Source organism: Odontomachus brunneus, unplaced genomic scaffold (assembly GCF_010583005.1).
Source record: "Odontomachus brunneus isolate Ranch 3 - 2012 unplaced genomic scaffold, Obru_v1 Obru_scaffold_051, whole genome shotgun sequence".
NCBI classification, from domain to species: domain Eukaryota; kingdom Metazoa; phylum Arthropoda; class Insecta; order Hymenoptera; family Formicidae; genus Odontomachus; species Odontomachus brunneus.
Window position 1 is genome coordinate 1,551,781 of NW_022639501.1, and position 18,221 is coordinate 1,570,001.

General features: G+C 36.7%; 2 protein-coding genes across 9 annotated transcripts in view; one reads left to right on the forward strand and one right to left on the reverse strand.

Moving 5' to 3' along the window:
* Nucleotides 1–2,248: 2,248 nt before the first annotated feature.
* LOC116845395 (transmembrane emp24 domain-containing protein bai) lies at nt 2,249–5,012 on the forward strand. Of its 2 annotated transcripts, XM_032818007.1 has the most exons (6): nt 2,249–2,561; nt 3,275–3,404; nt 3,612–3,682; nt 3,839–3,841; nt 4,229–4,355; nt 4,644–5,012. In XM_032818007.1, the coding sequence occupies exons 1-6, from the start codon at nt 2,382–2,384 to the stop codon at nt 4,763–4,765; spliced, it is 633 nt and encodes a 210-aa protein (XP_032673898.1). In that variant the 5' UTR covers nt 2,249–2,381; the 3' UTR covers nt 4,766–5,012. The 2 variants fall into 2 exon arrangements, with proteins under 2 accessions (XP_032673898.1, XP_032673899.1); XM_032818008.1 differs by lacking the exon at nt 3,839–3,841 and having other exon boundaries at nt 2,250–2,561.
* A 319-nt stretch (nt 5,013–5,331) lies between these two features.
* Nucleotides 5,332–18,221, reverse strand: part of LOC116845392 (uncharacterized MFS-type transporter C09D4.1) — a 52,671-nt gene continuing 39,781 nt past the window's right edge. For 5 of the 7 annotated variants that reach the window (XM_032818004.1, XM_032818002.1, XM_032817999.1 and 2 more), the window contains exons 2-9: nt 16,405–16,612; nt 14,506–14,727; nt 13,427–13,651; nt 10,376–10,517; nt 9,743–9,954; nt 9,375–9,478; nt 9,098–9,208; nt 5,332–8,080 (exon numbers count right to left, since the gene is read on the reverse strand). In XM_032818004.1, the coding sequence (XP_032673895.1) occupies nt 7,819–8,080; nt 9,098–9,208; nt 9,375–9,478; nt 9,743–9,954; nt 10,376–10,517; nt 13,427–13,651; nt 14,506–14,727; nt 16,405–16,506 (1,380 nt within the window). In that variant the 5' untranslated portion in view covers nt 16,507–16,612 and the 3' untranslated portion in view covers nt 5,332–7,818. Of the gene's footprint in view, nt 8,081–9,097; nt 9,209–9,374; nt 9,479–9,742; nt 9,955–10,375; nt 10,518–13,426; nt 13,652–14,505; nt 14,728–16,404; nt 16,613–17,651; nt 17,793–18,221 lie in introns of those variants that run through there. The other 2 variants (XM_032817998.1, XM_032818005.1) reach the window with 2 other exon arrangements.

Consider the following 18,221-nt stretch of genomic DNA (forward strand, 5'->3'; position numbering starts at 1 on the left):
CCATGGCTTCAGATCTTAGGGTGAAATTACATGGGGTGCGTTCTTTTATTCGCAACAGATACAACCCGATGCATCCGATGCATAATTTAATCGTTCTGTATATCCAATTGCGCACATCAAGCTGCAGACTGCGTAAATCTTGATCGTTCTTTAATTTAAGTTGCAAGCAGAATCGTGCAACTGCTTGCAATTTTTAGTATCCCAATCCAAGCGGTTGCCGAAAAATTATAGCCTGCCCAGACAACACAATGTCTAAAGCCCATTCTACAATTGCGTAAGCGTGGTCATGAACGTAAGAATCAACCAATTAGATTATTTACCAATTGTTTTATTTACTGATTGCTTTATTCTGATTGGTTGTCATAATCATCTACAATCATTTACAACTACATTTACACAATTGTAGAATGGCTTTAATGGCTCTCGCAGCCAGCGCGATTTGCGACGCGACACGCGATATGCGATGCGCGATATCCAATGAGCGTACAGCTTTTCAGGAATACCAATACGCTCATTGGATATCGCTCGTCGCATATCGTGTGTCGCGTCGCGCATCGCACTGGTCTGCGAAAGCCATAACAGTGGGACATAAGACGTCTTTAAGACGTCTTTAAGTTGTCTTTAAGACAAGTTTATAAAGTATTGTCTTAAAGATGTTTTAAAGTTGCCTTAAAGACTTTTATGACTCGATTTTGGACATTTGTGCCGTCTGGATAAGTTCCGAATATGCAGGAACCTTATAACATGTTCGACTAGCTCTAGGTTAACCCACTCTGGGTTATTCAGCCTACGTTTATTGGTCGAACAAGTACTTATAAGCTTTATGATTAGCTAGTAGATACTTATGACGTCATTAATCGCTCTCGGAGCGATTAACCCAAGGCTAGTCGAACACGCTATTAAGTACGAATACAATTCTTTGATGTGCAGCAGAAAGTAGTGTGTTCCTCAGACAGCACACAATATTTATGATAAATATTTATTTTGGATTATTTCTTAAAAATATTATATAAATATTTTATATACATGAAGGAAAAAGTATTAAAATCTTTATTGAAAATATTATTAAAATACAGATTAAATATTTTATACAATATTTATAGTAAACGAAAAATAAATATTTGTAGTAATATTTTGTAAATATATCTATTTACAAATATTATATATGAAAAAAATAAATGTAATAATTTAAAATTATTAAATTAATAAAAAAATAATAAATTTGAATCTCAGTAATGGTAAGCAAATTTTCAAAGTACAATTTAAATTCAATTAAGTAGCGTGTGAAACAATAAAATGCAAATTTTAAGAAAAATTCAGGAAAGAGAAAAATGTATATATTTTAATAAATATTTTTATAATATTTATGAGATATATAAATATTTTTCATCTATTGAATCTAAGGTCACAAAAATATTTTGTAAATATATTTGTAAATATATTTATGAAACATTTTGGTAAATATTCATAAAATATTCAAATAAATCTTATAAATATTTTGTAAATATTTTATAAATATTTTGTGCTGTCTGGGTTAATGGATGAAAAGGATAAAGAATAGTAGTAATTGATGTAATATGTTCAATAAATGTACAAAAATGTGTATTAAATATAGTCGAAATATTACAATCTTAACAAAGAAAGACATAACTGCTAAACACATAGAAGTAACAAGAATACGTGTTATGTCTATGTTATATAAGTTACAATTATATTTTGTGTTTGCTGGGATAATTGTAGTAAAAAATATGGAAAAATTAATTTATTAATGAGTTGTAGATGGATACTGCAAATGTGAGAGCTATTGGAAGTTTGTTTGTAATAATAGCATCTGAAATTAATAGCATGTTCGACTGGCCCTGAGTTAATCGCTCCGAGAGCGATTAATGACGTCTAAGTCTCTACTAGCCAATCATAAAGCTTATAAAGTACTTGTTCGACCAATAAACGTAGGCTGAATAACCCAGAATGAGTTAACTCAGAACCAGTCGAACATGCTAATAGTTTACGTTACATATACTATAGATTTTCACATGCACATCTCATTCGCACACTGTCGAGAATTGGGCTTCAGGTAATCCTATAATTTTCCCCCAACACCATTCTAATTCCAATATCAACCCGCTTTCCTTGTTGGAAAGTGACTATCGATTCTAATCGATAGCTTGGAATTGAATATTTCTCGATAGATTAAAAACGAACATCAACATATCGATTGCAGATATATCGATATATCGCCTTCTGATTATCAATATGGCCAATGGCTGCCACCTCATCGCGGCATGTTGGTGACGGATGTCCTGTAACTGCACGAGGTGCGTGATACGTTAAATTCCTATCTTCAGGACGATTGTAGCGAATCGTCATCAACAACTGTCAGGATGAGTCGTTCTAGTGTTAGGACCTTTCTGGCAGTTTTGCTAATCGCTCAGGCACACGGCATTATGTTTTATCTGGAAGCAAACAGTCACAAGTGTCTGAAGGAGGAAGTGCACGCAAACGTACTTGTCACGGGCGAATACGAAGTATCCGAAGCATTAGGTCAGAAGACAGACTACGTAGTAAGTAGATCTTATTATCTAATTTGCCGCAGAGCGATCTTTTGTCTATTTCGTGTTGAAATAATTCTGGGAGCAAAGCAGGAGCGATTAACCTCGCGCCTTTAAATCTGTTCTTTTTGACTCCATTCCGAAAGTTTGTTTGTTTTGACTCTTTTCCCCGCTCTTTCTGCATTCTGAGGTAAAATTGAGATGAAATTATAGTATCAGATGAAATTTAAACTTTGAAAGTACAATAAGAAAAAGAAATTGAATATGAAAAGTATGACTGAAATGGAAGAAAAATGAACCTTATGTTAAGTTTCCCATATTTTTTAAGTCAGATATATATATATAAACAGTGGAAAAAAATTAAAAAAAATAAAATTTCTACAGAACAGACTATTGGTTTCATTTGATTAATTTTAGTTTTTATATTTTATTTTATTTAGTTTTTGTATTATATTTTATTTAAAATGATATTAATATTTTATTTCAAATAAACTATATTCACACTTTCTTAGATAAAAGAAGACAAGAAAAGGTATGTGCAAATATAAAAAATATAGTTTAAAAGAATAAGATTTTTGTATGCTGTGTGTATATATATATTTCTTTTTCTTTATGTTTAGATTCTACATATGTTTAGATTCTAGGATAAATTATGGTTATCAGTCGTAAGTAATATATTGTTATAATGTATATGAATTTGAAACCAATATTTTCATTATTTCCAGATTCAAGATTCCAAAGGACATATATTGTCCCAGAAAGAGGATATTCCTCATGGAAAACTATTAAAGTTTTCTTTTGTTACTGAAACTTATGATACGTTTGAAATATGTTTTGTTTCGCATGTTCCAAATCGTAAGTATACTAATATTTTTAATTATTATGAAACTATCCCTATTGTGAAATAATTCAGTTAAATCACAACAGCTACATATGCAGATGTTTATAAACATACTTTATGTACAAAAATGCTTAAAGTACAGGAATGTTGTCAAATATATAATATAAATTTTGGAGAGTTATCTCACCAGTCAACCAGATTAATGTTAAATACGATTTCAGATCAACGAGGTGTCAGACAAGAAGTTATGCTAATCACAAAACGCGGTATCGAAGCTAAGAGTTATGAAGGCGTAAGTTCATCTAACTATATATCGTAATAGATAATCATATTTTTCATGAATCTTATATTTGGCCGGTATAGTTGTGAAAAACATGTGAAAAATTTTCTGACGTTCCTTTATACTTTCTTTTTATATGTGGCTTGTTTCCGCGATGCGCGCGCGCAGTTGGTAAAGTAGAGTTTTCAATATTGTGTTCTCACTGGCATGCGTTTTATCACCAAACTGGCATCATACGACACCTCAGCCAGTCGTAGAGCTAGAACGTAGCACAGTTTCGTTAATTTATTGCATGTTTTCGTCATCGTGAGTGTTGCGTTAATGCAAAATTAAAACAACGTATCATCCGTAATAATGTCGTAATTATGCAATTGGTCGCTTCGACCCCTCAAAAGTTAATCACACATATACACACATACACAAAGAGTAAGATCATTCACTACGCTTTAATTTTGCTCAGCAATAGATGTGCTCGATTTTGTTTGATTTCTATCGATCACCTCATTGATCGTCTCGCTGGCTTTGAGAATCATCATTATCTGTCTTATCCGATCGTAGATCGGCGAGGCAGCCAAGCTGAAACCAGTGGAAGTGGAGTTGAAGCGACTGGAGGACCTGTCTGAAGCGATAGTGCAAGATTTTGCAAGAATGCGCAAGAATGAGGAAGAGATGAGAGACACAAACGGTATATCGAGAAAGAAAAAAGGAACAAGAGGGGAGATAAAAGAACATCAATCAAGAATATAATATAGGGGATTATGAAATTCTCTTATTCTTAAAATCTTCTTAATGTCTCTTTGTTTTTCTTAAAGATAAACAGTAGAAAAGTCCTCAAAGGAAGCAGCTGTGCCATTTGTTTCAAAGCTTAAAATTACATAAGCGAATTGAGAATCAATTTCTTGTAGTTCTGGAATACACGATGTCATTTGACGACTGTGCAACGAGTATTAACGAGCATACTCTTCTATTTCAGAGGCGACAAATACCCGAGTACTATACTTCAGCTTATTTTCGATATGCACCCTCTTTGCCTTGTCCACGTGGCAGCTCTTTTACTTCCGACGTTACTTCAGGATGAAGAAACTCATAGAGTAGACGGAGTTTTTGTTATTCGCAACTTCGCGTTCAAATCGTTTAACACTTTTTATATCCGCCGCAACATTGAAAATATACAAGACAAATATGTAAAAAGAATGTTACAGATCATGTTACCTCGTCCGGATCGATGTAAAATAAAAGTCCCTTATCATTTCGTCGCATACACTCCGTTATCGACAACGCAATATTTAAGCGAATATAGGATAAATGATTTCATAAATAAAAGATTTATTAAATATCATAATATCACATATTTATTTCTATTTAATTATTATAAAAATATCAGATTTTTTTTATTTATTTGTCTTTCATATTAAAACAGCGCTAAACATGAAATTGATATATCGAAAAATCTTATCACGTAAAAGACGTGCATCCAAATGTCACACACAATTTACATTGATATTTAATTATATGTGAATTTATTTTCTCAAGTTTAATTTATTTAATCTTCCTACCTGAAAAATGTTTGTAACGTATATATATTTTTAATGTGCTCTTATCTGTTCCAATATTAGTCTCAATATCTGTCCTTAAAGTTGACGGGTGAAAAAAAACTCACATTGCAGTATCTTTTAACATTTTATTTACAAAATAGAACAATCTTTGTGGGAACGATAAATTGCCTAAAAAATATAATGACGAGACGTCGCGTTGGAAGACGATTTATTTGTCGCTAATTTGGAAGCGGATGCTTGGAGTTGTTGACACGCGCGATATAAAATTATAATAACCACGCATATATCACGGTAAAACACGATCAATGACAATTTATACGGAACGCTATTCATACGTCGCACAAGAATAAGTATCTAACACGATTGTGTGAATCTCTTTGTTTGCGTTTCGGAGTGGAGAATCACAACGATGGCTAGATGGTGCGACTTTTACGTTCACAATTAAATCCTTACAATAAGGATCCTTTTGAATTCTTGACTGATAATGAGACCTTGGACCTTTGCATCATTTACTATTGCCCTCTCCATTTCTGCTAACGGTCTTAAGTCTTGTATCTACGATACTAGAAATCGGCCTGAGATCTAGATCTGAGAAAAAAGCAACTAACCCATTTGCAGCTTTTACGGAAAGGCGACAGTTTTATTGGTTATACGTTTCTCGGATCAAGATCTCGGACTGATTTCTAGTATCGTGGACACAAGGCTTTATAAATCTAAAAGAGAAAATTCATTTTACATCACCTATGCGATGATGTCTCACTTTCCACTTCGTTCCTGCCAATAGACTAGTACATACACAATGTACATAAGCTATGTTCCGAAATTCATTGCCAATACTGAAATTTTATACAGTATACGTGACACAAACTACAGATTTTCAGTACTAACAGCGAATTTTGGGACGCAGCCACAGCAGCATATAGTATAGCACTACTGTGCTAATCGTTAGACCGTTAACAAACGCTTGTAGTGAGGAGAAATCAGTAGTAAGCGACATAAAAGACCAAAATCTGGCGATAAGGAGAGCAATGTACAACAATTTCGTACTCAGGACAACATATTTGCACTAATGTGTGATTTTACGATCTGTAATTGGGCACTATTGGATTAATTTAGCTCTAGATTCACACAGATAGCTACACACTCTAACAAACCGTTCACTTCTTGGCGACATAAGCGGCCTAGGAAAACATTTGCCAACAACTGTCGTTTACATTAAATGCACATATCCAATTGAATCGAACTGCGTCGTTTCATTAGATCGCAAATGATTAGGCGGTCGACGTTAAGGACACGGACTAGGCACAGACTATCGTACTGCGTCGTCAAGTCCGACACACACAGACGAGGAAAATAGAAGCGTAACTCGCGACAATCGTGTCCGTCGCCGTAACACGGTTGCTATTTTCAAACGTTATAGAGCCGACATCGCCTATCGTTAATAATTAATGAGACGGTAAAGATGACACTGGTATTTATTCTTATAAACGCTCGTTTTTACTTATTACGTTAACGTAATAATTACTTATTATCGTCATTCGTTAATAAATAATTTATTAACTCGAACCCCGTCACTATCGCCACACTCGCCATTTCTTACTATACTTGTCACATGTTTCTTACGTTTACCGTTCTGCTGTTCTCATCATTATCTTCGGCCGATTGTTATTTTTCCACATAGGCAACAACGTGAAAGTTCGCATTAACATAGTTTAAACTTTAATATTTCGTTAAAAAAATTTATGCTTTCTCTCTTTGTGTTTAGTTCGAGATTGTTCTTCATGTGAAGAATACCATACATTAAAGAAAATGATAAAACAGAAAGGAAATGGCGAAACTAATGGTTGCGTGCTCTTTCTTTCTCGCCACACCGAACTATATTAATGGTGTCGGAAGCGGCAAAATACGAGCTAAAAGTTCTTGCAAAATACGTTTGAACAAGAATATATACCTGCAGAATGACACTGCTGAGCATCAATTGAGCAGATTTTGTTAAATATCCCGGAAATTATCCTTTTGCTTAATTCAATAATCAATAAATGACCGCAGTTAATAATTAAAATTAACGCAGTTAAAAAGTAGGCCTCGTGCCATGTTAAAATTTTACAATTGCTCCAAATCGACCGTGTCATTTTATAAGCATACCTTTTGATTTCCACATACTTTCCAAGAATGTTGAACATGTGTTTCTTCGCTTCTGACGTTACATCAAATAAAATAATTGCGGCGAAAAATCAAGAGTTCTCAGAACTCGTAACTTTAGGGTACACGAATTCCTGCCGATTCTCCGCGACCGTTACTTCGGGCCAGCTTATTCCCTACGCGCCCTTCTTTTTTTTTCGTGGGATTAACTTGTTGCTGCCTAACGCCGCCTAATTACTACCGCTTACCTGAGATTAAGAAGATCAGCTAATAACAACAAGATCGAGAGGAGTCAGTTTACCGACGAGTTTTCGTCTCCTCTCGCCGTAAATGCCACACATCTACGACGTGATCAAGAAGAACAGCGCTACTTCTAGCACACGCGTGAGGAATAAATTAAGTTCCGATTGGACCGCGATGTTGGCTACTCGGACTCGAATCGGGTGAGCGTCAAGCCTTCGCGTTCTGGCGTCGCAGATTGTTGGGGATTATGGTCGTGAGGAGTGTACCGACCGCGAGAGTGATACACATCGCGATGTTCGCCCAAAAGTCGCCCCATATTTCGAACAGGTAGCCGTACAGCATCGTGAAGGTGATACCGAAGAGCTGCACCACCGCGTTCAGTAGGCCCGCCGCGGTACCTTCCGGTTCCGGGTACGTGAGTTCCGCGGCAAGCTCGAAGCCCACCGGCAGATAGCCGGTCATAAAGAAGCTGCAAATGGATTTCATGATAGTCACCGTAGGTCGAGCACTTAACCTTTTCAGGACGGAGGTTGCTGGGGAAGATAATTATAGGAAAGTACGTATTCTAAAGGTTTTTGGGATCGTTGAATCCGAATCTGATTTTTTAAATTCTATGATCCAAGATGGCGTTGAATCCGACTTAGATTTTTTAAATTCTATGATCCAAGATGGCGGATCCAATATAGCGGAAAAAATGATAAACAATATAAATATCACTCAATTTCCGTAAAATATGAACTATGAAACTTTTTAAGGTCGTATTCCAAAACGTCCTTTTTGAGGAAATTTTACTCTATACTCTATAGTATATGTAACGTGAACTATAGCTATTGAGTAAAATTTTCCTCAAAAAGAACGTTTTGGAATGTAACCTAAAGATATTTTTTTGAGAACTGAAATCGAATATTTGAAATTCAAAATACCGACTAAGGAAAAAAATGTTTAGATCTGTGTGGTACTGATGAGCTCCAAGAAAAGCAAAACTGAAAATCAGTCAAGATTTTCACTAATTCAAATTTAGAGAGTATAAAGTTCCACGGAAATTGAGTCATATTTACATAATTTAAGATCTTGAAAATCGCCATTTTGAATTTTATATTTCTTACTTCAAATTTGGAAAGACCCCAAAAACCCCTACATACCAATTTTTGTAAATATCGGATCGATAGTTTCTGAAATACATGCATGAAGGCCGTAGAGCATCAAAAGATGTCTCCCGTCCTGAAATGATTAAATATTATCCGAAGTGTATTCGATACGACTCTTGATATAAGGGACTTTTTATACTCTAATACTTCACTATTGAAGCCTCGTTCCCGAAATGACTGAGAGCGTTTTTTATAACTAAAAAATGAGGCGGTTTGAATTTTCACAGAACACTGAAAGATGACGACTGATCCAAGGGGTCGTTGAATTTGTAAATGAAAAGAAAAACTTGTCGCACGTTTGGTGCTGGGAAGATAATTGCTATTGCCGAAGTATTTACCCCAAAATGCCAGCTGTGATGTAGATAACATATATTCCACTGCTGTCCAGTGTAAAACTGAAGATTATCATTCCTAGCAAAGAAAGTACGTACACTCCTATCGTCGTCTCCCTGCAAATTCATGTTTTATGCGTGAATTCGATCGCATATATACGCGCAACTCTATGACAAATCATATTTATTAATTCGAGAAAATTGAATCGATGTTAAATAATGTTAAAGAAGAAGTTGTACAAGTCATCATTGTGTAGAACAGTTGTAACGTCCAACTACTTACTTGAATTTGTGCGTCTTATCCAACACAACTCCGCACACAACGGAGCCTAACATTCCGGCACAAACTATGGTCAAGCCGATCCGGCCAGCATCTTGTTCATGTCCCTGGAGAGAAGAAAACGTCATCATCCCTTCTCGTTAGATCACGATGTAATCGAGAAGCTTGAGAGAAAATGGAAAATCTTCCAACTTAATCGAGAGAGACTTCAAAACATTTTTATAGAGCTTATCCTATATCATAGAACTTATGTCATAGACGCTATTCTTGTACAAAAATAAGAAGGATAAAATAAATCTGGGATCACGGAGATGCAAGTTGAGTCTGGCGAGAAAGTGAGTACCTCTCGACTGTCTGGAAGAAATATTTACCGGGAAATACTGGAGAACAATTTGATTCAAGAGGGTGCTTATGGCGTAAAAGATGCCGACATTGATGCCGTAGCTGAGCAGAAGCAACAGGTAGCCGAAATTGGTGAGCAGCCTCTTGATGGAGTGAGAGAATTTCTCAGTGCTCTCTCTGCCCTCTCTCTTCTGCACAGCCTGCGCAGGGCTGGGTGGTAAAGGTGGTTCCGACTTGAAGACTACAAATCACCAGTCTCCTTTAAGCGAAAGGATAGAAGGATACACGAATCGATGATGAGGGGACTGGTGTATTGAATAAAATACAAGTTCTCGTATATATTCGATCGACTCACGTCACGTCAGCTTCTTTCTTCTTTTTTTCGTTTATATGTGCTTTTGAAGCTTCTTCTTTTATCTTATCCTTTATTTTACGAAAAGACACTTTGCTCGGCGATCGATAGAATTGATACGACAACTTATAAGATCACGAAAGAAACAAAGGTAAATATTAATCATTCTCATTTACTGCGAGTAAATGAGAATGGTTAATTGATAATTAATGAATAATAATGAGAGTGAGTAATGATGTGTACTTTTCAGAATTTAGTTCCCCAAGATCTCTTGTTATCAGATTGTATGATTAATAGATAATATACGTACAGAGCAATATGAGAGCCAGCACAATTGTCGTGAAAGCCGCGACTATATAGAACATAAGTCTCAAACCCTTCTCGATGACGCAGATGTTGCTGCTATTCGGCACTAACATCGGCGGAAATAGGAAACCGATAGCTATGCCCAGCTGCAACAGAAAACAAGACGAATATCCTGAGAAATCGAGATCTAGAAAAAGAAACGCAAGGAAAACCTTCGCCCCCTTACGAAAAAGTATTATAAGAAAACTACTGAGAACAGTAGTATTTTCGTCGATTAACGAAAATATTACTGTTTTAACTATTGAAAACTTATATTAAAACTATTTATAAAATTAACGAATAGGTACGTTAATTTTATAAATAGGAACTATTTATAAAATTAACGAAGGTTTTCCATAGTTTTTCAATAGTGTTGTAATAAGTATATAGTAGTATTTCAATATTTTTCAATAGTGCTTCGATAGTTTTCCTATGTTGTTCTCAGTAGTTTTTCCTTATAATTTTTTTCCGTAAGGGCTATAACGGCGCGAACGTAATGTGCCGTTACACAATATTTTCAAATGTGTCTGTCGTTTTGTTTGCCAAACAAGTCGAATTATTAGTATTATATATTCACACTTCCGCTGTATATTCAATCATATCATTCAAGTAGCTCTCCAATTGATAAAACAAGCAATTTCCGTACATGAATTAGAGAAGTGCGCCTTGAAAGATCGTCTGACATCTCGACCCAAAAATTTATGCTTTTCCAGACGAAACAAATGTGTGAAATTTGTCTTCAGAGACTAAAACAAATAAGATACCTTTTGGATATCTATAAGACGTCTCTTAGACATTTACACTGCCTAGGGTTATATTAAAAGAGATACTCCTCGTTACATTTGTTCGTTATTTTATCGAAGGAATATTATTTTTATTTATTATACTGAGAGAGAGAGAGAGAGAACATCTAAAAATAAAAAAAAAGTTCGATGGGTATCAATAACATATTTGATTAAATCTAAATTCTTACGTATTTAAATAGAACAAACAATTGATTTCGTAAAAAGATGGGTTTTAAAAAAATGTACGTTTCTTACTCGAAAAATATTTTCTTCGCTATAAAAATATCTATATTAATATAAGTATGTATGTTATTATAGTATGTTATTAGTGTAGTCATGTAATAAATACTTCTTATTTTCTTCAAGTGTGTAAGACATGAGTTTTATATCGCCACGAGGAACAAGAGAAAAGCGAAAATCGATCGAACTTTCTTCCGAACGATTGCAAAATCGACATTGTAATCAAGATGCAGACAGAAAAAAAGGGAAAATCGATCGAACTTTCTTCCGAACGATTGCAAAATCAACAAGGTGCAGATAAATCCGCCGATAAAGCCAGGGCGCGACGGCTGATACGGAACTACAGGCTGATAGTCTGCACCTTGGATCAATTCTCGCGATATAGAGTGGGCCCCCGCTTCTACCTCCTCTTTCTCCTCCTCCTCCTCCCCCAGTTGTCCCATCCGTCTCCCCCGCAACAGAGACACGATCGTCTGCCGCGAGTAGGTAGTAAAATTAATCGTGGGTGCCCACTTGGACTCGGTTTCCCACCTAATCATGTCGCAATTTCAATCTCTCCGAGCACCCTTCCTCGATTGGCGAGGAACACACTCCAGACTACCACTTCCGTTATCCCGTGCGCGCTCGTCCCGTTCTCGTTCTCTCGCACTGCGACGACACGTGTTGATCTCGCAGTGACAATCGAGTACCTTCCCAATGTCGCGCGTTTTTTAAGAGCAGAACACATCGAGTGGTATCCGCGCCGATGCAGTTGACATGCAGCAGTGTCGCGGTGACGTTTAACTACAAACGAGGATAATAGGCGTTGCGTAATGACAATGAGGAAAAATTTGATAACTCGAGCGTTTTTCTTCGAAACTTGTTTCGAAATCTTTTTGCACGTATATCCTGCCTCTTTTTCTTCTGATCCTTCGACATTCTCGGCGTCGCGACTCTTAGATCGATGATTCAAGTAGAATTAAATCTTTTCATGCGTTTTTGCGCAACAAACGCAGTGATCGTTGATTCTGAGAAACGACAGCGATTGGATAATCGGGTAATTATTAAGCGTCTCCTATGAAACTTACACTCAAACCGGCCTAAATTACCGAACTAAAAAACGAAAACGCGAAACATTTCATTGATGTTTTGATACGCCGTGCATTAGAAAATTTACTCGACATCATCACTGATAAATTATCGCATGCTTCTAATCCGTTTTAATTCGCGCAATCACTGCGATTTTATCGCGTGGGCCAACACTCAGTCAACTCTTCGTACTTCTTTAAGTCGACATGCTATAAACGATTTTGCATACGAAGTAAATTTCAAAAGTGATGTTGAATTTTTTAACGATATCACATGTTTAACATTATTTAAATATATTCGCTTCACCATTCTGCGTGTAAAAATATTGAGGTAAGACTAACGAAAAGTAAATGCACAACCACATATTTCGTATTTTATTTTGACATATATTCTAAAGTAAAAATTTAATATTTTGCGAGGTGTTTACTATTTTTACTGATTTTACTCTCATACTTAACCATGGCAATATCCGTCCAATATCCAGGTATACTCAGAATTGACACCTCTAATTCCAGTTTCTATCAACGTCGTTTAATCTAAGTTTAAGTCTTTGTCCGAGTAGAATTTAAATTCGAATTAAGCTTTAACCAATGTTGGTCGGGCAAAAGTCAAGGACGTGATCATAAAAGCGATTTGAAAACCGTGATTTAAATACCCAGATATTAAGAAATTAAAAGAGAAAGACTCTTATGACATACAATTAAAGAAAGTAAGGAAAGAAAAGGCAAATACGCGCACAAGCGCAATTGAGATAAAACAGAATGCAAATATACAGTCGAAGAAAGTAAAGAAAGGAAAGGTAAATAAGAATGCAGCTCTTATTTGCCTTTTCTTTCTTTACTTTTCTTGATTAAATGCCCAAGTCTCGTGTCGAATTCCACTCCGAGTATAGCATATTTGGAATTAATAACGCATCGTTTTACCTGGTTGCCGAAAACACCAATACTGCAAGCACTGCTAACTTGGTCAGGTCCGAACCACACTGCCGCCAGACGGGCTGGAATGGACAGGATAAAGGTTTGGCTGACCGCCACTAAAGTCTGACCAAGGAACGTGATCCAGAAGCGATCAGTTGCCACGCTGAACACTTTGATCCAGGAACCTAGGGCCGTTCCGAGTGCCCCGAAGATCACGGCGTATCTGAGGCCCTAAAATATCATCCCTAAAATACTATCTCTACAATATATATTTCTACAGGTTTTATTAACATAGTATGATCGACGCTATGATATTATCGCGTCTCACTAAGTTACGTATACGCACGCTTATAGAAAAAAATAATTTATACTTCAAAAGTAGTCTTTCTCTCATACATACCCAGATAGAAATGCGTGATGATCATGTTTCATCACAATGTGACTTCATACTATGACTTCAATTTGGTACTTTTTTAAAGATCATTACGTGATTTCATGACATGAGTACGAGATGCACACAAATGATGTACAAATTATGTTGCAAGTTCTTGACATGATGTTGATTATTATTATTAAATGAGGTATTTTTGTGATATTATGACATGAACTATATCTGAGCCACATATGAGCCCGCATCGGTGTGTGTATTCTTGTCCTTATATTCTGAAGATATATGAGTACAATATGAGCTCAGAATAAATACATTTTTCTATCTGAGTATATACTTAATATTTAGAATTATGCTCTCTATATGTAGAAAAGTATTTTTTTATATAATTTTCTCAATTGCGTTTGAAAAATCGATTATATAACTAATAGATCATACAGTCAACGAAGCAAGATAAAAGATATATGTGAATTACACTTATTTGTCATTTTTCATATTTCGTAATTCAATCATCAGTTAAGTTTTTGCACAATCAACGGAAATCGACTGCTGGTGTATTAATGCGTGTTAAAAACAAAAATTAATAGAACAAGATCTGCGACTACGTATAAGGAAACGTCACTCCTTTTAATAGCGCACTACATTTCAATCGTCTTTGTATTTTATTTTTAACTTAATACTATTTATGAATACTTACAAATTTGTCGAGCAGGTAACTAGCGGGGAATATAAGTGGTATGTACGTTATCATATATATCATGCTTGTCATGTTCACTAGGAAACTCGTAACTTTGTAATAACGAGTTATGATGTTTGTTATAATACTATATTGAATCCACTGTAACGCGTTACTCGCGCTGTACAGTACGAATATGATGAGGATGAGCCATCGTCTCTTATAGATTTTTGTCTCCGGCACCTGCAATCAATGACACGAACATTGGCGCGCGCCAAATAACGCCGAGCTTCGTAATTGTTACATGCAATTGTTACTCGTAATTGTGAAATGCAAAACGCGAAACCTTCATGAAATAATTGACAATTTGCTTTTACGCGGCAGCGGATTGTTACGCTTGAACGCAGATTCTATATCGCTCAAGGGCGACATCGAGAATAAAACTTTGTGCGAAATGCAAAATTTTTACACAAGGTGTCTGATAATTCGCTCATGAACAGATGGAGTGTGTTAAGTTCAACAAAGGAAGATTCAGTACTCTCTAAATTTCTTGGAATGAAAATGTCATTTGAAAAACGGAGTAATAGCCGAGTCACTCGAATTAGAGTGACTTCTCATTCTATATCGTGGAGTGAAAATTTTCACTCTGTGTCGTGGAGTGAATTTTCGCTCGGAGTGACGAGCGTCACTCGAGTTAGAGTGACTTTTCACTTGTATGGAGTGAACTTTCAACTCGTGAAAGAGTGAATAATTTCACTAATTGGATACAGCGTATAAGAATCATTCATCAGTTAATAACAATGACTCGGTAAGTAAAGCAAATGATTCAAGAATTAAAAGCTTTTAAGTTCAAGTCCCACTAACAGTCAGCGAATTTTTCCAAGCTATTATTAATGGAAAAATTAATTAAATAGCATACCATTAAAAAGATTGCAATAGTCACCTAACAACTACAAACAAGATAGAACTAAAGGTTTTCCTTTTTACCTAATTATAAAAATTCATTCTACTTGGACTGAAATTTTCACTCTAGTTAGAGTGAAATATTCACTCTTACGAAAAGTGAAATGTCACTCCATTCAGAGTGACAGTACTTTCACTGTTACTTGGAGTGAATATTCACTCGTTTAGAATAAAACTTCACTCTAAGAATTTTAGAGAGTACCACACTGAGAAAAAAATACTCAAGAATTATTTGTAGGACACAAAGTTTATTTCTGTAAAACAAAACTTGTTTCTAACGGTGAAATCACAAGTTTAGTCATGTGAGTCAGTTTCATATCTCACAGATAAGATTTTTAAAATATCTTTTTCTCAGCGCGTCTCAGAATTTCCCTGATGATAATTAGCACAAGTGATGTTTTGGAACATGATTTTATTATTTATATGACTGTAGAAAATCTCAAATATACGTTCCGACTATCAAACGACAAAAAGACTGTGCTTCGACGCATGTTGACGAGTGTATCGGGATATGAGATAAAAGTATCAATTCCCGGGCACGTATCTAATCCTGGACACTCTTATTATTTTAGTATTTAAATATTTAAACTTTTATATATATATTTTATATTAAAAGTTTAAATATTTATATTTTAAGACCAAAACAATGAGAATGTTCAAGATTAGCATGTACCACTGGTACTTTCGATTTTAACCTCAAAACGGATTTAATATAATCTAGGATTACATTTCCAACAATATCAAAGTGAATACGGCGCTAAAAATATTCAAATCTCACTGCAACGAGAGAGGAAGTTCAACTTCGCGCCAAGTAATACGTCTTAATTCGAAGCGAAGACTATTATCTGTTTTACTGATTCTCACGATTATTCACGTGCACTCGTCCATAATTTTCCACTTTTTTCCACACATACAGTTTTCTTTATTAGACTTAATTAGCGATAAAATGATTCACACCTGTGACGGTGACACGCCTGCTTCCATGGTCTTTACGTAATCGCCGGAGTTTTTATCCATTTTCCCGGACACCTGCGTCTGTTCCGAATCCGTGACCAACATTAGCAAAAGATATCAACTGGACCGATTGAATCTGATACGAGTGACGACGAGAGCCGAACCAAGAGAACGTCCCTTCCGCCGGAGCCTTTTCCCGGAGCTTTACTACCTATAAATTCAAACAAAAGTATGGTCTCACTTGCGAGTACGCGCCATTTGTGCGTGCATACGTATCGATAGTCGAGAATAGGATGCAAAAGTAACGGAAAATAACGAACGAAAGATAAAAGATACAAGGGCAGTATCGAAAACACTCGCTAGGAATTATCTACTCATCATTATCGACACTTAAATATGTTATCAAAGTCTCGCAACATTTCCGTTCTTAATGAGCGCGCTCACTGCGCTCGTCGCACTTTGCAGCAGCGCGAGCTCGCGGGAACTGCGAATCGATTCGCGGATCAAGCCGAAATCTCATTCTCCAACTTTTCCGTCCCGCGAGGACGACTAACCGCGGACTCGACGATTTCCTTCACTCAGACCGACTCCGACTGTAACAACTGATTTTCACTGGCGTGAAAACGTCCGTCAAACTTCGTGCCATGAGTCCGGCGTACGCTTAATAATCTGACACCGAAAGAGACTCATTCATTCTGCAAAGTCCCTAACTGATTTGGCGAAAGCGCTAATTGATCAGTTTCACCCTCGAAAACACATCGAACCCCCACACCCCTTTGTAATGATATCTGTCCGGATATTTTACATCAGATTGAGACTACATCCGACGTGCAAATTCCGCTTGCAAGTTTCACTAAATATCGAGAATTGCACGGGTTTGATAAGATTAATGAATATGCCTGTTGATTGGGAGGCGTCACGCTCGCACACGGCTCAATAAATCAAACACGATCAATATCAGGGCAATTAATGTACGAAGGTACTTTAACTCTCAACAGAGGAAAATTAAACGCGTTCAGTTAATACAACATATTTTTCCCGCATCGTCTCCGCTGGACACCAATTTCCCTGTCGTCTAATGTCCACTGACGAAACCGTTCACAAAATGAACAAACGCGCCGCCCGACCGATCGTCCCGAGAGGCAAATTCGGACTGTCCTTCCGAAAGTGATTCCTGCCAGGCAGTTTTCGCGAGTTAGCGAACGGTCCACCGCGTGCTGGCCACAAATTCAAATACGCGAATGACTTACTGGGTGCGACGTGCGTCGCGTTGGTCTGTCATGCTCTCGTCGCCGGCACTCCGATAACGGAGATAACACGCTCCCGCGGAACGCTCGACGTAAACTAAGTGTCGCGGGTTCGCGAGCGTCCATCCTACCCCGTCTAATAACGTCCTCCTATCCGTCCACCGCTGGCCGCGCCGCGAATAATCGCACGTGAAAATATTTACGCACACAGGTGCGCACCGTGATAGCGGCTCTATGTGTACGCGTGCATATGTGTTCGCGTATGCACGTGGCTGCATGCGCACTTCTATCAGCCGTCATATCGTTGACGAATGCGCCGTCGCAATGCTACTCGCTCTCGCGAACATTTAGCTACACGTATATGTGTACTGGAATACACTACGACTTGCCCTTCCCTCCCTGCCGGTGTTAAGAACGACCAGAACGGAGATGACAGAACGGGTCCTTCGTGATGTCGATCACGTAAATGGTCCAGTTGCTAATGCCTCGCGGTAGATTTCGTTACATACATTAAGAGAAAAAAAATATCTAGGATATTTATATCTAAAAAAATATATATATATATATATATAT